This window comes from Serinus canaria, chromosome 8 (genome assembly GCF_022539315.1).
Source record: "Serinus canaria isolate serCan28SL12 chromosome 8, serCan2020, whole genome shotgun sequence".
Classification (NCBI taxonomy): domain Eukaryota; kingdom Metazoa; phylum Chordata; class Aves; order Passeriformes; family Fringillidae; genus Serinus; species Serinus canaria.
Window position 1 is genome coordinate 16,456,614 of NC_066322.1, and position 20,246 is coordinate 16,476,859.

The 20,246-nt window shown below is 46.6% G+C and overlaps 2 protein-coding genes across 2 annotated transcripts in view; one reads left to right on the forward strand and one right to left on the reverse strand.

The window, feature by feature from the left end:
* The window catches only part of RPAP2 (RNA polymerase II associated protein 2), a 55,828-nt gene extending 49,898 nt beyond the window's left edge, over positions 1–5,930 (forward strand). Inside the window, exon 13 of the mRNA XM_018912238.3 lies at positions 5,486–5,930. The gene's annotated coding sequence lies outside the window, so the exon portion shown is untranslated. The remainder of the gene's footprint in view (positions 1–5,485) is intronic.
* A 2,501-nt stretch (positions 5,931–8,431) lies between these two features.
* Positions 8,432–19,473, reverse strand: GFI1 (growth factor independent 1 transcriptional repressor). The gene is made up of 6 exons (XM_050977375.1): positions 19,251–19,473; positions 18,808–19,017; positions 13,791–14,206; positions 13,564–13,701; positions 11,819–11,984; positions 8,432–9,784 (listed from the first exon to the last, which is right to left on the reverse strand). The coding sequence occupies exons 1-6, from the start codon at positions 19,363–19,365 to the stop codon at positions 9,606–9,608; spliced, it is 1,224 nt and encodes a 407-aa protein (XP_050833332.1). The 5' UTR covers positions 19,366–19,473; the 3' UTR covers positions 8,432–9,605.
* Positions 19,474–20,246: the final 773 nt, after the last annotated feature.

Below are 20,246 nucleotides of genomic sequence, written 5' to 3' on the forward strand. Positions count from 1 at the left end.
ACTGGAAATTCATAATAACGTCCTTTAACCACCACTCTTAAAATAATTGAATTGGCAGTGCATCCCAGACGGCACTTGAGAAGTACAAAAGTAACATTTTGCTGAGTCTTTTTCCACAAGTGAATCTTTTCATCAGATACACAACACCTGACACCTGGGGCTCTTATACCCTCCGAACAGTCAACAGATTTTGCCCAGAGCAAGAAAAAACAGCAAGCCACATACCGATCCACGCATACATTCACCTCAAATGCATTGCCTCCCAACCCCACTGGAAATTTGGGGGTGTTGGAACTTTCCTGGTCATGAAGGACCACTACAGCACCCAACCCATCCTTCCAGACAGCTTACCTACAGGCTTACTCTGCAGAAAACTAACCCTGAAAACTACTTAGGCACTAAGCTTGCAATTCATCTGATAACACTGAGCTGCAGGAATATTGCACCTCCCAAAACGGGAGTTACAAATTGGTTTCAACATCATGATCAGTTAAACCAGCACTAGGAAAGAGATGACTTTTAGCCATATGTTTCCTTGAAAATATTCCAACTTCATTACCAGAGGCCAAGACATTTCACAGTAACATACCACAGGTTCAGGAACTAAGGTTATTTTAAAGGAGCCCTAGAAAGACACTTCTCTGTACTCATGGTAAGGTAGTTAAGCTCAGGCCTCGGTGTCACAGCAGCATGCAAAGCCTCCTAATGCAGCAGTAAATCTAGAAAGGCCATTTGAGGTTTCTCCCTGCCTAAGAAACTCTAGACATGTTACAGTCAATATGCCTCATACCTGGAGGCTTCTGATCCATCATCCTCACCATGCACTGCCAGGGACAGGAGCTCCCTCCCCAACTAATTATTGACAGCCCAGTATGCACTTAGCTCTGCGTGTCTGACTGAGTTCAGCCTAGGTTTCCCTCCTCCAGATTGCAGCATGCTTTTGAGTACTCCATCTCCCAAGGCATATTCAGGTTATAGCCCCCCTTCAAGGTGTTTGAGGGTTTCCTGTGGAGGAATCAAATCTGTCCAGCATAACCTCATGGATCTTTAGCCTGACCCTTCTGGCTGTGGCTGCCCAGAGCCTGGATGTGTCAGAGGCACTTGTTGCACACCCATTTTCTCTCAGTATTGTCATGGAGTTTCCTCTACATCTTTGGCAACCACTGTTACAACATAAAACTGAGCACCACTGTTAGCAAGATGTGCAATTACCCTATTTTAAATTTCTCTTTCAAGTTTATAGGACTGCAAACACACACAAGGAATCCCTAGCAGGGACAGGTGGACTTAAACACGATCTCCTCAGGCCCATGACTTTATTGTACTGATGGCATCTTCCCTGCTCCCTCTGCTCCTCTGCCCTGGCCAGCCTTTCCACATAGGGGCAGTTTAGTTTATTTCTGTCTAACAGAAGTGAGTTTCAGTCCTTAGGGCATCATATAAAATTAAGTCAGATTGTCAGTCTCATGAACAAGGCTTTGTCAGAGCTAATAATGAAAACCTGCTAATCAACAGATAAGGAACATTTACACTTGTTTAAGCTGACAGAATATTTTGTTTTATTGTGGAAAACATAAAACTTCTCAGAAGCATGTCTGGCCAGCTGCCTGTCAAGGTGATCAGAGATTTTATCACATCCCTGGCTACTGTGGGCTGTGCTAAAAGGGCACTTTAGCTCCTTTAGCCCATAAACCCGATTTCAGTTACCACCCTTTATTGTCAATATACCTAAGAGCAGCTCGCTGGAATAAAGGGATTGAAGAAATAGGAAACAGAGCACCCAAACCACGGGCCAGGAGCAGGGCTGCACCACCACAGGCCTGTGTTTGCCATGCACTGGCCTACCTGGGAGTAGGCAGGCAGGAGCCAGCTCTTGGCAAGGTTGACTGCCACCAGCTCTCACACTTGGGTGACACTCCCCTCCTCACAGCATGGGGGGCCAGGAAAATGCACAGCCCTGAGTCACCCCCAGCAGCAGCAGAGAACAGGCACAGCTATGCCTGCCAGAGAAAGTGGAGAAGGAGCTTTTTGGGTAGAAAGCAAGGCCTGGTATTTTTTGGCTTCTACCTTGGTGAGGAAAATTAAGCACAAGGAAACAATTTTTTGTCATTGTTAACAGGGTTTTTTTACCCTTTTTGCCCTCCCTACAAAACAAAGCCCACCAGAGCTTCAGGACTGCCAAGTCTCTGGCCAAGAGGCACTGGTATCACCATTGGAGACTGATTCACATGCCAGTACTTGTGCTCTCAGGGAGCTTCAGTGACTGTCAGCTGAATTCCCACCACACAGCTAACAGGAAGGGGGATTGGAGAGAGGGCAATAACCTTAACCTAGGAGACTCTCACTAGCAGTACCAGTAGACACCCTCACTGCAACACATGCTGCACACCCAGTCATGCTGCTTAACTGCAGCATTTCCCCTGATTCAGATGAACAGTGGCAGAACCCAACTCAGCTGGTGCAGCTGTCCTTTTGTATTACTCTTTACTGTATGGGACCCATAAGATCCAACAGTTTCTGTGTGAGAACCAAACCTCCTTACACTTGCATTTTGTAGAGAGCATCTTGGCTCTCCAGCCACTACTGGGATCTAAAAACCAGGAGTTCTTAGCCTTGCCAAAGCAAGGTTATAAAGGCTGTGGCAGCCTTCTCCAACATACAGACGTTCACAGAAAAAATTGCTCAAACATGAGATTTCAGCAACAGAACATGCAGATGAACAAAACCGACATCCAAATGGCAAGTGGAAAGAGCCACAGTTAAAAACTAAACCACAGCAGTCTCAGAAGAGAGAAGTAAGAGTCAAGCATCTGCCCTTCTGCAGTTATTTGGTGCCTAGCAGTTTGAGGCACTTCACACTTAAGCAGGCACATGCTCTTCCATGGCCCTGTGTCTTCCTGGAGTGTGGTGAGTGATGTGAAAGGTTTCAGACAGATGTATTTAGAATTTAGGGAAAAGTAAGAGAGGACAGAGCTCACCCCACTTGCATAAAACCCCTTCCTCCCATAAATGTAACCGTTCTTTTCCATCCCTGCAAGGGTCTATGACGCAACTTGGGCTGGGGAAACTGGGAAGGAAGCGCCCACTGGAAGATCACCCCCCTCGCCTGGGATGAAGGGAGAGGTGGCAAACGGCCTCACCACCTCAACTGGCCACAGAAATCAATCCAAAGATTGCCAAATGCCTGTAGGGAACAACAGTAGTGAGCCCTGCCAGAGCCAGTCCCAGCTGACAAATGGGCAGGCAGAGAGCGAGGCTACCTGGCTTAGTAGATGAGCTCACAAGCAAAACACCTCAGCCATGGTGGAAAAATCACACAGGAAGGAGACTCTTCTCGATTGCAATTAATGTTAATTTAAGGTACTGAAAACACAAATAATTCCAAAACCAACTGACAGCAGATATGTAGAGTACAGAGCAGAGCTCAGCAAAGGTCAGGCCCCTGCAGCACAAAGCCCAGCACAAGCACACAGGAAGACCCAGCTCTTTGCTCTCAGAGCTCGAGGTGACAGCACCCTGACTCACACTCACTATTACTCAGTGTGAGCAAGAGCATCCTGGTCCAGAAGGTCCAAGCTCCCTGACTGCAGGTTTGCAATAAGAGACGTCTACCTGCAATCATCATTCCTGCAGCACCTGAAAGAGTTAGAACAGCTACATAAAGAGGATCAAGACTATTTTTCACCCATTCCCTTTTTGGGTCTCACTCTCCTGCCTGCCTGTCCATGTAGTGGAGGCAGAGTGATAGCCTGTGAAATTGAGAATTTAGCAGCTATAACAGGCAACATAAGATCCCTTGGCTTAAATCAGTTATAGTTAATTGCTAGCAGTCCTTGGAAGCAATTTAGACCAAAGTAATGTCTATTCTTTTCTGGCTGACCACATAATAAAATAATATTAATTTTGTTGCGGCTCTTCACTTCAACACAAACTTTCCTACACAAAATACTAAAAACATTGGGATTAGCTTCTTGTTTTTTGCAATGATACCTCTTTTTCCCCTTTGAACTCACCCCTTGAGTGTATCAGTGAGCTTTGGAAATGTATTATTCATAGGAGGAAAAAAAGTGTAAAACATAAGTTATGTATCATAATGAACTGTCTGTCACCGCAGAGGATTACAATTTCCCTTTAATGCCAGCTGGTCCTATTACAGTACCTAAATCAATGGAATATCTTGGCCATTTTCAACACCTGTGGCGCTGCACTCCTGCCAGCCAGTGCCAGGGCAGTGGCAGAGCAGCCACCTCTCTGTGTGCCACAGAGGCACACGGAGGTGTGCCTCTGTGGCACACCTCCGTGTGCCACAGAGGGAGCTGGCAGCACGAGCCAGCAGCTGAGCTGCCTTCTGGGCTGTTTGAGCAGAGGAGCCCAGCACTACTGCAGCAACTGCCAGTGCCTTGGGAAGCTGAGCCTAAATGAGCTGGGGTGGATGCACCCCATGCACTGTAGAATCCAGCTGGCTGGGGGATCCCACATGTGTCAGAAAGTTGGCTGCACAGTATTAAAAGAAAATAATTTCAGTACCTGTTACATTATTTTCCTTCTATGTTTGCCTTATTCAATATTCTTTTGTCATGTCACCTCTACTTAAAAAAAAAAAAATGTAGATGAGAAGCAGCATGTTGAAACAAGCATATAAAAGTGGTTTGGGTCTCAACTTATTTGAAAACTTTATCACATGTTCCAGGTAAATCCGTTAGGCAACATTATTCCAACAAGGTGTGACCAGCATTTTTATAATGTGTGAAGCATTTCCTTCAGATTTACACGCTCTCTCTTTACAGTCCATATGTTGTACATATCACAAACTGGTGTGACACAGACTCAAGAAATGTTCTGAGACTCCTGTGTTTGGTTTTTTTCATTTTTTCTTCCCCCAGTAAAGAAGTCATAGACAAAACTAGATACTCATATGCAATCCACATTCAGACGTATCTGCAGCTTTAGATGCACAAATACGTTTAAAATCTGGTTCCATCATTTTACACACCTTATAATGCATAACAGATATTTACATACCTGAAATCTATTTAGACTGCTCTATTACTCAGAGGAAAAAATACTGGAAACTACCACTAGCCTACTGACAATTAAAAAAAAAAAATTACCCTTGGCATTCTCAGAAGCCACCTCCACTGCAGGTGAAAATAGACAGACAGGATGTGGCTTGGCAATGGACTAAGGTCTAAGATTCAGTAGGGAAAATCTCTGGAATTTTAACTCTGAGCAGGCATCTAGTAAGGTCTCTGCTAGAGACACACTCCATTGACTTACATGCATATTTCAGTGCTTTTCTAAATCAGAATTTCCTCAAAGGGCTGTATGCTGAGCTATGTTTCACTTTAGAGTAAGACCTAAATCAGTGTTTAGAGTAAGACCCAAATCTTACAGAGTAAAGGCAAAATCCAGTCCTGATGTGAACTGGGGTTATGCTGGAGACAAATTTGATACAACTGACCTGTTTGGTTTTTCTTTCTTACAGGTGGAAAATGCAGAGCCTCGAGGAGCACACCTTTGTCAACATGCAACAGCAGCACAGCTTGCAAGCAGAACTGCCCAAGTCTCGCAATCTTCCACCCAAGGCTTATTCTAGAAACCTCTTCCTCCCTCCCCCATCAACTGCTACAAAATTTTGCTTGAGGAAGGAGCAAGACCCAGAAGAGCTGCTCTCTAACTTGTGTTGCAATATCCAATCTGAGTGTTACTATCAGCTTTTGGAAACTGACTGTATAGAAAACACAGCTGATGTTTGCATATTTTAATTTTAAACATCTCTGCTTGGCATACGGATGGAACCTAATAAGGCACTTTGTTTCTGCCTCATGAATTAATTCAGCCTGCTAACAGATTTGGATAAAGCATTTTGATTCCAACTAATAAATTTGTTTTCTGTGCAGCCAAAACAACTTTTGGAAGCAAAGTAAAAAGTTCTTTAGCTTGCCAGAGAAGTACTTCTATAATATCTATAAAGAATAGACCTTTTATTTTTATAACCCACTTGTTCCACCTATGTCTTTTAAATCAATCAGATAAATTCACCTTGTTTTTCAATGCCCTGAATCCTGATAGCTCTGCACACTTGATAGGTAATTTAATCATTGTTGGTGTGGATGAACACAAGCTCAAATTAGCTTCTGAAAGGTTTAGTTGTCCTGTAGATAGCTCTGCCTTTCCACTTTTATGCAGGAACTGAGCTTCACCAACTGGTTAGCTAGAGGTGTCATTAAAAATTTACAGAAAGAAACAAAGGTGTGCTCCAGTGTCTCTCCTTACCCTTTCTACTGTTACTCTGGCAAACAAAAGGTATGGAACCTGCTTCATGAATAATGGGTCATGTAATATGCATAATACATTTTTAATGGCACACAGTAATAACATTGAGAGAGATATTTCCAATCTTCAGACTTGCTCCACAGCCTCTCAGTAGCCTGTTCTGATTCTCCCCAGATAAATCTTCTTTTCCTCTTCTTCATTTCAATTCTCCACCTTAAAGCCATGACTTTTCTCCACAGGTAGCATGCAAGCAGGGCTGGGGACATGGGAACACCCTCCCATGCAGCAACACACAAACATTTCAGGGGATTTGGATCTGAGCTGCAGCCCAACAGTTGTGCCCTGAGACACCACTAACTGCAACATGCTCTGGGAGGAGACACAAACCAATAAAACACCTGTGGGTTTCTTCCCATGAAGAACATTCTTGCCACCTGTGCTGTGTCCATACTGCCTCCCTGGCCATCCACCCCACCCTACGGGCAGCACTAGACTCAAACCACACTGGTTGCACTGTTTGGAAATAGGATGCTCCAAGGGGGCAAGCACACATTGCTATTGTAGTTTTAAAGGTAAATACCAACAATTGAGCCTGCTCAGGGCCTGCTGGAGCAAGGCCTGCCCAGAGGGAGGAAGGAGGGAGGCTGTGCCTGGCAGGAAAGTTCTTCCTGAGGGTAGAGGGACTGCGGGCAACAGCTGCACCCCAGCCAACCCATACCCAGAACCACTGGCCAGAATTCACTGCATCCACAGCAACAGCTTCCCTGTAAAATAAATACTGAGCATCACGCTGGGGCAGCCCCAAGCCTGCCTGTGCCACGGGCTGAGCCTGGGGACACAGAGGCTCCTCGGAGCCTCCCCTGGCCTGGGTGGGACCCAGGGCATCACAGGCCTTCCACATAACCTCCGAGTCTCTGGCACTGTCCTTCCGCATTAATTAATCCAGCATGATGGGTCTAATGTGGTCTTCAGAGCTCCTGTCACCTCCTGCGGTGCCTGTCCCACATCCCTTCAGCCTGGTTGCTGTGATTGTGGCCGCGTTTCTGCCCAGTGAGAGCTCGGCCTGAGGCGCCGGGCCGGGGCACCCCAGGGGCAGAGCGCAGCTTTGAGGGGACGCGGCCCTGAGGGGATGTGGCCACAGCCTGCCGGGGCAGCCCAGAGGGGACGCGGCCACAGCCTGCCCGGGCAGCCCTGAGGGGACGCGGCCACAGCCTGTCCGGGCAGTCCAGAGGCGACACAGCCACAGCTACAGCCTACCGGGGCAGCCCAGAGGCGACACAGCCACAGCGACAGCCTGTCGGGGCAGCCCCGCGGGGACACGGCCACAGCCTGTCGGGGCAGCCCTGCGGGGACACGGCCACAGCCTGCCCGGGCAGCCCTGTGGGGAGCCAACCGAAGTCCTCAAGGGTGGCAGAAAGCAGAAGCACAGGGAGGACCTCCTTGGCACCATGGCAGGTGAGTCCCCCAACCTCGGGTGGGAAGGGTGCCTCAGGGCTGGGCCAGCCCAGCAGGGCACAGGGCGACTCTGCTCACTGGGTTTGTCCAGAATAAATGTAGAATGCTGGAAACAGGAATATATACTGGTGTGGGCAGTATTACAAGATTACATGCACGTGTAAAAAGCCAGGCTACCATGCTATGTCTGTTGGGAAAAGGACAAGAGACCCCTCCATCATCCGCCTGCTTCTCTTTTGTATGGGCTGCAACTGCCAGATGGAGCCAGCCCTGCTGACAAGGCAGGCAGGCAAAAGGCCATATTGTGAGTCCCAACAGGCTTAAGTATAAATGATGCACCTGCTGCTCAGGTGTCCCTGCAAACTCCCAGGCACAGACATCTAATCTTGTGGGAGACATTCAAGTTGCTCCTGGGCTAAGCAGGGACTTCTGGCTGTCGACATTTCCAAAGCAAAGCCTTAAAACTGCAGTTTGCACCACTAAATCCTTTTATAGTGATAGTCCAAGCCATGGTATACCCTTGTCCTCAAAAGTGTGAATCAGTAGGAATTGAACAAATAAATATGGAAGCTGTGTTCTTTAATCACTACAGCCCTTGTGCCTACATTCCCTCCTTGGATTCCCTGACAGTCACTGTGGTGTATTGTTGTAGTGGCTGACATTCACAAATGTGCAGTTACATATTAAATAATAATCACTCTGGACCATCCTCGATACTTTATTAACTTAAAACATTGTTCTAATAAATATGTATCAAGAAATGTAAGACACTCCATAAAATCTAAATAAGGACATTTACAAACTTGTCAACAAAGTAAAAACAGCTTTTTTTTTTTAACTGAGGTACATGCAGAGTTGTTAAGGCAAATTAAGTAAATTATACTTTTATAGTAAGTCCTGCCCACCTCAGAAAGTTTCCCTTTAAAAATTAAAAAAAAAAAAAAAACAAATATACAACTGATGCTATTGAGTAGCTATTTTCCAGTTATTAGAACAAGCCCAGAGTGTAGAAGCCAGTAATGGTTCTAGACAGAAAGTCTGTGCTTCCCTGGTGCTCCTGCCCTCCTCAGGCAGGTTCACTTGTTGGATTGGTTTCTAGTTCTAAGGCATAATTCTGTGCTTTGGCTTTTCCACTGGTCTTTCACAAGCTTCCTTCTCCCTAGTGGATGTAGGAAGAAATAACCCTCCATGTTTCAAACACACTGGCAATTGGGCCTTGCACAGAGAAATGGCTCAGGGAGGATAAAAAGGACCCCTCTGTAACTGTTAATGCAGCTCCTGATTTGCACCAGAATAAGTGAGAGCAGGATCAGATTCAAGCTTGTACCTTTGGTTAAAAACCAGCAAGATGTCAAACTGCACAGTCCTGATCCTCCAGATTTTCCTGACAGGAAGTCATCCAAGAGTGAACCCATTCAGCACTGAACTCAACCAGGGCAAGTGCTGATGGCTCTCTGTCATTACCCCATGTAAACACTGTTATACCCATGTTTTCCTGCCAGCTGATTCAAGCTGCTGAAAACTTGAAGGGGTTCATCATGGCCATGGGAGAAATATTTTCCAGCTTGCTGATATTTGATAGCTTATCCATCTTTGGAGTATTAGGCTTTATATCTAAAAGGCTTGTATTTCAGTGTTATTTCAGAAACAACGAGGGAAAGAGAAAGAGAAAAACCCCAGTCTTTACTTTCCCCCTTCACGGTCATTCAGGTTGAGCTGTCAACACATGGCTCTGTCCTCTTCTTTCCTCTTTGAGCTCCTGTTCAGAAAGGTAATGCCAGGGTCTGTGTTCAGGACAGAGCTCGGGTCCAGCAGGGAAGCCAAGCGAGTCTGTTCTCATAGTGTTGTAGCGTTTTCCATATTGTAGTTTGGACTCATTTCAGGCCGTGCTGTGTCTCCCGGTGTCTCCGTAAATCCACCTTCCTCTGGAAGCCTTTGCCACACAGATCACAGCCAAAGGGCTTGAAGCCTGTGTGCTTCCGACTGTGGGTGATGAGGTTGGAGCTTTGACTAAAAGCTTTTCCACACACCTGGCACTTATGAGGCTTCTCACCTGGAAGCAGAAGGTGGGAAAGAGAGAAGCTGTGAAAGAGGCAACATGCTGCTTACGTGGGACCACAGCAAATATACACTGGTACTTAAAGCTTATCAAAGAGATTTTTATATGATTACCTAAGAAGTCATTTTTACAAATATGTTGGGAGCCCCAGAGAGAGCATAAGCTGAGCCTCTACTGCAGCTGAGCAGGCCTGGACTTGGCTGCACCTCCATCAGCCCAGCAAAGTCCTGAGAAGAGCTTGAAGCATGGAATGCTCTCAGGACACCACACCTTGTGAGTGTATTTGTCTGCATGGGCTCTGTGAAGTTTAAACTGGCTTTGTGTCCTAGAAATATGAGGAACTCCTGGAAAAGTGATGAATGCCTGACATTGATTACTATACCATCAGCATGAAGGCAGGTGGAATAGGTAGATAGAAGTTGTTGAAACAAACCCAGTGATCTGGGGTCTGTCCCCAAGGGAGGTATGAGGGCCATTAAGTGAATCCTGAAGGGCAGGGCTCATCCAGACATCTGCTCTCTCTGTTCCCCACACTGCAGTGCTAGCAGTCAGAGCCCTGAAGTTCTCCTGCAGGCAAATAATGTAAACGGGAATAAATACAGCCTCTGGAACTTCTGCAGAGGAGTAGTGACAAAACTCCGTGGGAGCAGGATCTAAGTATATTTTCCTACTCTTTATTATCAAATAACAAATAAATGGGAACCCAACCACAATACCAAGCCGGATTTGAGAGTGGCTTTGCACCTGCAGAGCCCACTGGCTTTAGCTGGGAAAAACAAACTCTTTGGGTGTTTGAAGATCAGATTCTTAGAATCAAAAAAATAATGCAAAATGTCTGAAGGCTCATTTTACAAGTATATGGTGCATATGAAAGGAACCCTTCATTCAGTTAAAGACCTGCTTTTATATTAGCAATTTAAAAGCCCAAGCACAGTTTCTGATCTCACAAGAAAAAAATCTGACTCAGAATTTGTCTAAAATTCTACTTAATCAAGAGTATTTTGAAAAAGTTACTCAGAGGATACTTCTTGTATTACTTCATAAATAGTTCATTTTCAACCAGTAACCTTCAATGAAAAATCTTTATAAGTAACATTTGTTATTCACTGCTTGTTCCCTAGAAAATCACAGTCAAGCAGTGCTACATATAGTGCCTTTTCTCTACATATTTGCCCTTTTTAGGCTTCATCCTTTATATCTGCTAGTGGCCACTATCAGGAAAAAGGATTTTGGTCATCTGAACCATATGTTTGTCCAGTAGAACTGATATTTCATGTCTACAGGTTCTTCCATATCTTACACATTCATCTCCCTCTACTTCAAGTGAACGGTGCAGGTCTGAAAAGCAAGATATTCTTTTAATGATTTGTGATAAACCTGCCTTCTCACTGAATGATATTTTTGAAACAATTTCCTTTGGTGATTCACCTGCACTTTATATTAGTTTCCATGTTTATTAGTAACAGTGAAACTTGAGAACTCTGCACCTCTCCTTCTATTCTCTATCAAACGGTAGCCATTTCTCAGAAAGTCCAGGTGGAAGTGCAGACAATCTCTGAACAAATATTTAGACTAAGACCTAGGTCCTCCAGTTTAGTGTTTGATGTAGAGGAGGAGACTCCTATTGTTCCTATAGTAAATTGGTAGATCCTGCAAAGAGCAATGCTGTAATCAAATTCACCTGTCATTTTCCTGGGACCTCAGCTGTAAATCAAGCCACATGAAACTCTACAATACAAATAATCTTTCACAAAAGCCCTGTGAATAAACATTGGTGGATCCTATTAAGGGAACATTGATTGGATTGCGAGGATTTTTGTAGGTTATTTTGCAGCTGCTGTCCATTAAACCTCCTCCAGATCACCCTCCTTTGCCCAAGTACAGCTCAGATAACATGAAAGCAGCAAGACAGTGAGAGGCATAGGAAGGTGTGTGTGCTGTCCCAGCTGAGGAGGAATGGACTGCTGCAGAGAAACCTCTGAGACCTGCCCTCATGTTAGGTCTGACACTAGCAGTTGCAGGGCTGACCTGTGTGAATGAAGGTGTGTTTCTTCATATCAGATTTCTGGTGGAACCGCTTCCCACAGTACTGGCACGGATAGGGTCGTGTGTCTGAGTGGATGAGCAGGTGGGTCGAGAGAGTAGAAGATCTCTTAAAACTCTTGCCACAAATCTTACAATCAAAGCTGCGTTCCTGCAGAGAGATGATCACAGACACACACATCACACCAATGATCCCATTAGCAACAAACTGCCCAGCAGCATATGTGTGTTGCCCCTTCTGCATTAGCAAGAACTTACACTCCTCCAGGGAGCTGGACTGGCCTACACAGATGATAACACTGGCTTGAAAGCAGCACCACATGATAAAAAAGATAATGCATCCTCTCCTAGTGCTGTGCACTACTAAAATTTAATTGAACAGCTTTTCCTGCCAGCAGGAATGGCCAGGTGGGAGCAACCCCAATGGACTGGGCAGAGTCTGCCAACACACTTTATCAGAGGCCTGAGACACAATCACTCTACTGGGAAGCCCAACAGCTGCAGCACTGTTCGGAGGCCACCTCTCCACTGTACACAGGAAAGCGAGTGCCAAGGGCTGCTTGGGTCTCTTGGGAAATCCCTCTGGTAGACTGAGTTCTGGCGTGGTAACAACTAACTGCTTTTTTTAGTTCCATTAAAATTCAAGTGGAAGGTATGTAGAGCACCTGGGACAAACAGCTTTTCAGCTTACTACTTTAGCATATAAAACCAAATACATGAAGACCTTACTATCTTTCACCTCTCCCTCACACGCTCCTCTCCATCAGTTTCTTATACCACACATCATCTCTTCTTTACATCCCTCCACTTCAATTGCACTTTCCTCTTCCTACTTTGCTTTCTTCAAAACTTTCACAGAATCACCTTCTTTATTTGGCTTTTAATGCATTCTCCCCAAAATGTGTCCCCTCCATGGACACATTATGCTGCTCTTTTCACCACTGTTTCATGGATAATTAAATATCTCCCTTCATTGTGTGCTCTGCTGGTTGCACACTCACAAAATTATAAAGAGTAAAAAAACATAACTGTAACTCTATCCTCCTAAAGTCAATCTGAAGAAGGAAGATTTGCTGGGTCAAGTGGGTGGGGAAGGGGAAATAAGGCATGGTATCAGCAGGTGGAAAATGTTACAAGTCCTCCTACCAAAATTAACCACCATATTCTTTTGGTGTGTGACTCAGTGTGTCGAGACCGGTGAAGTCAGTGCCCTATACCTGAATGGTCGTTTAGATGTTCCCTGCACTGACAAAAATTACTACAAACAAGGGAAGACTCACTTCTTTGTGGGAGGAGAAAGAATGAGGAGTGCTTTATCAGAAGAAAGCACACTGAGTTGCTTTAGCTGTTAAAAAAATAGCCAATGTCTGCATTACAATTTCCAGCTCTGAGAGTGAACATCTATTATTTTCTGTTACTTCTTGAGTGCCAGAAGTGCCCATTGCTTAATACAGACTACCCATGCAAGGTCTGAAGAATGGAAACAAAGCCTGTGTTCTTTAATTACCTGATAGCTCCTTTGCACGCTAACTAGCCACCCTTTCCTCTGATTGTCACCATATTCTTCGCCTACAACTGCCCTCTGCAGCTCTCCCACGTTCTCTTCCCCTCCTCAGTATAGGTCCCTACCTCCTTGCCTTGTATTTGCCTTTGTGGCCTCCCCAGCCAGCAGAATAGAGCAGCTGGCCCTGGCCCCCAGCCATCCATCCTAGCAGCCTGCCTGCTCTCACCTGCGAGTGCACAGCCTTGTGCTGCTCCAGGCTGACTGCATGGCCGAAGGTCTTGCCACACATGTCACAGGCAAAGGGCCTCGTGCCACTGTGTGAGCGGCGCACGTGTACCTCAAGGCCATGTGGTGTGGAGAAGACCTGAGAAAATAGAGTACACAGTGTCAAGGTTGTCAGGGAGAAAGGGCTGGGGGGGAGTAATATCCAGTGTGGGAGAAAGGGATCCCTACCTTGCTGCACTTGACACACTTGTAAGAGCCAGTGCTGATGAGCAGTGGGCGGCACAAGAGGTCAGACTCCACTTTGATGCCACCTGGCCCCTTCTCCTGCTGCAGTCCAGGCTGCGTTTCAGCATAGAGTCCAGGAGCTGCTGCTGGCGGCCGCTCAAACAGCCCCGGGCCCGGGGAGCTGAAGTCACCATACAGTCCCAGGGAAGAGCTACACTCGGCACCATAGAGGGCGGGCTCCGAGCCTCGGTCGCAGAAGAGCCCCAGGGCTGAGGTCCGCTCCAGCGTCGGGCAGGGCCTGTAGCTTTGCACAAGGTGCCTGAGCTCGGAGCCACCCAGGCTGTTCCACATGTACGGTTTGAAGGGCACCGAGAAAGGGGGTGCTTCATCTAGGGATGGACACACAGATCTCTCTGAGGCTGTGGAAACACAAGGGCACAGGAATTGGTGTGCTTCACAATTCATGCTATCATAAGGCAGAACAGTCTCAGCACCTAGGCTTATGTCTAGAGCCTGACCCCTGTACTGTACTGTGGGGCTGCCCTTTCATCTCAATGGGAGGACATTTTATATTGCTTATTTGGATCTGAGTGTCCAGTACTAACTTCTTACCCAATGTCCCAGCCAAATTATTTAAAGCCAGCACCAATTTTGTCTGCCTCCATCTCTGGGTACCTCTTGTGTACACACTGATCTGACTAGCAAGACTCTAAACAACTCAGTCTGCAACTTCCTATAGTTTTATCTGCAGCTTCTTAGAAACATATCCCAAGATGGGCATCAAAGCTGACAGTTCACATGTTAAACTCTGATGGAGATCACACACACAGACACACATTATATATATGTGTGCATATATAACATTACAGAGGTGCCAGACAGAGCAAATGTGCTGAGATTTACCTGGGCAACAAAATAAAGAAACTTTGTTGCACAATTTAATGCCCAAATCTAGTCTCTCAATTTCATGCCACAACTGACCATAACTATACTACATCATAACATAAATAAGTAACAGCTTCTGAGATGCTTGCATGTTATGTTTCACTTTTTCAGAAAAAAAATTACTTATCTGAAAGAAAATCATGGTTGTTTCAGATTGCTCTGAGGTTCTCCATATAAAAAAATTGAGTCCACCCAAAACACAGTGCTTTGTAAAATCATTGGGACAGGCCACACCAAAACCTGAAGACACAAACCCATTTTCCTAGCAGTTGTAATCAAAACAAATTTCCACCAGGGCAAGCTCAAATGGCTTCAGCAGGCTCTAAGAGGCTTGTCTTCAGCTGTGGCATCTGACCAATGTAGTGGGCACGAGTCACACTTGGGAGCCCAGAGCAGAGTCTTATCCAATGGCAGAAGCACAGCCCTTGAGAGGAATCTCTAAAGGCACTACTGCTTAAGGAGCCTCACATGGAGGAAAGCACAACTGGGATGGAACATGAGGCACCAGACCTCAAGTGTCTGCCAGAGATGCTGATTAATGCCTGAGGTGCACTGCTTTCACTCCTTATCATAAGAGGCAGCAGCACTGGGAGAGTCAAATGTCTCCACTGGACAACAGTTTTAGTGAGCCAAGGAAGAGATGAATCAATTAACTACTGAAATGCTGATGCCTTCATAGAGATATTGGCTTCCCTTATAGCTTGGGCTTCCAGAGTAACCTCCTCTAACCAGAAACTTGTCCACCCACAATGAACCTCTTACTTATTCATGTCAGCTCCCACAACTTTTTCAGCCCTTAAAAAACCAAGATAAATGGGGGTGGACTAGGCAAGGAAGGCACAATGTGTTAGGCTATCCATTTGTATAGGCAAGTTGTCACTGAGGGGTTACAGAAGGCAGTAGGAAATGAGGTTAAAATTGAGTTTGAATGACTTTTTCCTATCTTTTACATAATTTCAGATGTTGACAGTCTCAAATTCTTCCACTGAAATTAGCAATCTTTTGGTTGGAAATATATGCACACATACCAGCTGGGACATTTGAAGAGAGTGATGAAATCAAATTAGCTGACATGGTGTTCAGCATGATTTTTCCTGTTCTGCACTGACTGCAAAGTTGTGGTCAGCATCGCATCATCTATCTTGTGTCTTTGCAACCAGTTTCAGTGTTGCCATCTCTCATGATTTTATCACAAAATTCAAACCTATCTTAAAGTCCCAGCTCTTGAAATAGCATGATTTCATCAGGCCCTCAGCTTTGCTTTTGTTTGTTCTTGTTATAATTTTTTTTTTTTCCTTTTAAAGTCAACTTATAGCTCAAATGGTAAGAAAAGCATGAAAACATAAACCCTCAATATTTCAACACTAGAACTGAATATCCATAAGGTATTACTTACAATCTTGATTTCTGAGCCAGCTCATTGAGTGAGAGGGAACGCTGACCTGATTTTTGAGCCCTTGGAATTGGCAATACAGTATACAGTGAACATTGCACCACAGATCAGTTTGCATGCAATGTTCCTTCCATCACCTCACATGCTTTAGAGCCCTCTCAAGCACAAATGCAGGTTATTTCCTCACAGTATACTCAGGCTATTCAAGCCCAGTGGCAAAGCAACCTCCAAACTCTGCTCTCCCACACTGCAAGGCATTTCTGTATGTGCCTCTTCTCCACAGCATCTAGGGGGGAGCAGAGACACAGAGAAATATTCTCCCTCTTTTTCCTGGAAATTCTGTGCAGCCATTATAGAGATTACATCTGGGAGGGAAAAAATCAGTGCTTGTTTTTGAAGGCGAGACAAGCTCAACCTTAAATTGTTGGGAGCAGATTGATATGCACAGCAAAAAAAGATTGGAGCATCCTCTTACACAAAACACCACATTTCTGCACAAGTCCATTATACCCAGGAAAAGTCTTTCTCCTTCTGCAGCATCAACAGGCTCATCAGGAGCTACTAATACTGCTGCACTGAGCTCCCACCTTCTGCATATGCACATGCGTGTGATTACACACATGTAGAAAGTGAGATTAAATAAAGTGATTTGCATTGATGGAGTTAACAGGTATTATGCCCGTGTGTTGTATGACTGCCTATATCAGCAGCACAGCAAAAAGACAAAAGAGAAATAAATACAGCTTTCACTGCATATTGAGGTGCAACCTGCACCTATGTTCACTTCTAGAGATACAGGAGTGGTAGTACTACTCAACACACATGCCTTCAGCATGATTGAGAACCATTATTTTTCACCTGCTCTGCCTGGCAAAGCACAAAAGTTGTGCCCCATCCAAACACAATTGTAGGAACACAATCTTTTACCACTGCATCTTGCAGAAGTGACCTAGAAACAAATTCCGGCTTTGCACTGAATCTAACAAAGCAGCTGGAAGGCAGAGGGGCTGGAGGAGGTGAGCTGTGGGAGGAAGCCAAACTATCTAATCCTGTTTCCACTGCCTTCATCATTAATATAACAGCATCTCTCTATATGCACTGAGATTCATTTAATAAAGCTCTTACCTACCTGGGAGTATACCTTCCCAAACCTCCTGTGAATGGGGATCAGACAGCCCCAGGATTGCCCACCCCACCCTAAAGAATCTTGATCTGGGGACATCATCCTCACTTTGTAAAGTTATCTTCCCTGGACAGCCTGATGGATGGCCAGAAGCTGATGAATCCCACAGTGAGGAAAGAAATGAGATGGAAGGAGGAAAAGGCAGAGCAGACCTGATAAAATATCTGCTCTAGTTTACATCTATCTTTTTGACACACCGTGAAAACGGTCTGTTTCCTGTGCAGAAATTGTAGTTATTTGGGAAAGGAGGAGCAGGAAAAATTCTTTAGAACAAAAATTACACACATTGCTACAGTCTGTGCAGAAATATTACCAGAAGAGTAATGTAACAATGCTGCATTTGGTCTGGTGTGTCATTTGCACAGACTGAAAGTGTCCTGTGGCTGATGCTGGACAGCGTTTTGAATGTCCCCATAACAGAGCTTAGCACTCTTGAAAGAAGATGAGGCTTTAAAAATGCAAATTCAAATCATTACAATTAGCCATTCATATGCATGGACTTTGTAAAGACGAAGTGGGAAAGGGTGGCAAACCGGGACTAAGTATTTTTTTGCTGGCGTGTGCTGTCAGTCGGTAAGGCTGACACAATTTTTCCTTCATCAAGACAAAAATTGTCCTTTTTCCAGCTGTCTCTTTTATTCGAGTCAATAAGAAGTGGTTTTATATATATATATATATATATACACACATATTTTTGTTCTAAAACGACACCATTGTATTTTTAAACGAGATATGTATTTGTGCCAGGCTGGGGACAGCGTCTTCCACTGCTCCAGCCACATCAAAGGCAGGACAAGAGAGTTAGAGACAGGCGCTGCAGCCATAAGTGTGAGTTTCCTGGATTTGGGGTGTTTAAATCTGACCATCATTGTTTTTTTTTTCCCTCTGGTTTTTACAAATGTGTTTTTAGAAAAGAAAAATAAACATTTAAAAAACCCAAACCAAACAAAAATGCAAAGAAACAAAAACACAAAACAAACAAAAAAAAAACCACCCAACCAAATAGCAAAAGAAAGGGCATTAGGAATATGTCTAGCAGGTTGTACAAAACACAAAATCAGCTCTGTTTACTGCAGGTATATAAATTGTCTGTACTGTCTAAAAAGACTGAAAAACTCTGTGTAGGCACAACCCTGTAGGAGAATGCTAGGACCTTTTAAACATAACCTGGCTTGCCTCTAACAATTAATCACAAATCAAAAAATAACACCCCATGTCATGACAACTTTCCTGCTCTAGCCTGTCACCTGCTGCTCCTTCAGCAGCACCATTCGGGCTGGAAAAGCAACCCGAAAGAGGGAACCCGAAAACGAGTGGAAGGAACAGATTCTGGCAAATCTGGGGGGAAAGTAATAATTTTAAAAAAGGACAGCAAATCCGTCCCTTATACTCGTTTGTGGTGGTGGCGCATAGCCATGAGATGCATGGTCCACTGCCCCACGGCACGGGCACGGACATGCTGCCGAACCCTCACTGAGCGCTGCTCGCCTCGTTCCTACCTGGCGAGACGGAGGGCGAAGGAGGTCTCCAGAAATCCTCGAACTCGGATACTCTGTCACAAACACTGCCCTCGCAGCTGGGCGCTGACTCGGAGGTGCCATCGGCAGCTTCAGTGAGGTGGGATTCCGGGGAAAACCGCCCCCGGGAAGGCTCCGGATCGGGCAGGGCGGTGCGGCACAGCTCCGTGTCCTCGGGGATCTTGCAGGGGTCTGCAGGGCAAAGGAGGAGAGAGAATTCTTCAGTGTGGGTCTGTGGTGGGAGCCAGCCACCTCCCGCGCGGCCCGCTCCCACCAAGGTTTGATGCCCGACTCTCTCCAAGCCCGCGTCAGCCCCTCCGGCGTCCCGCAGGGGCTGCTGAGCGACCGCCCGGTGCCGAGAGCACCGAGGTGATGTCGGGCGGGTGGGCAGTCTCCGAGTGAGGATGCGACAGAGGGACTCCTACCTGCACAGATCTGGGCTAGCACCGTCTCCAGCCGCAGGCTGTAGTCCTCGTCAGCGGAGCGAGGCTGGTGGTAGCTATGCGCTTTCTTGCTCTTTACTAGGAAGGACCTCGGCATGGTGGGGTGCTGTCACGGCCGGCGCGGCCGCGCTCCCTCTCTAAGCGCCGGGCACGGCGGCGGCGGCGGGCGTCACCCCCGAAACTCCTTCGGGGCGGCGGCGGGGAGACGACCTGCGGAAAGGCGACGCGCCCGCCGGTGAGGCCGGGGGCGCCGGCAAGGAGGGGCCGCTCGCTAGGGGCGGCGTGCCAGGTGGCAGCGCGCAGGTGGCTCCGGCCACCGCCCCCAGCCCCACTCGCCTCGCCCCCTCTTCCAGGAGTGCAGATAACTCAGCCTCCAACCACCACCAGCCAACGCCTTTTACCCCCACCCCTCCCCCCCGCCCCCCCCGCTTTCCACCGTGGCCTTGGGGCCGCCCCGGACACTCTCCGACAGCCACTGCCGGATTGCGGGGAGCAGGCAGTAACAGCAGCTGGGCACCGTTCTTCGGACGAGCGGGGGCTGAGTGAGCTAGGGGGTGCGGTCGGGTGTTATCCCGTCCCTCCAAGTGGGCACACCGCGCCTCCGTGTTTGCCCCTGCGCTGGCAGCCACGGCAGAAGCAGCGCCAAGCACTCTCCCCTACGAAACAGCTTATCACATCCCACCACCCTGGACGGGCTGGCCGGCGCGGAGCTGTTACCGGGATGGGAGGGGGAGCCGTTGCAAACCCGACAGCCTAAACCTGGCGCCTGAGAGGCTGTTGCTGTCGGAGGGACTGATTCACGCATCCCGCGCGAACCACGATAACACGAAAACGAACAAAACGGAATCTCTCCTCCAGCCCGCAGCTGTCGGCGCCGCGCCACATTGCAGCTGCGAGCACTGAAAGCCGGGGCGGGGAAAGGAGACAAGGTGGGAAATCTCCTGCGAGAGTCGGGGGGGACCGGGTTAAACTAAACTA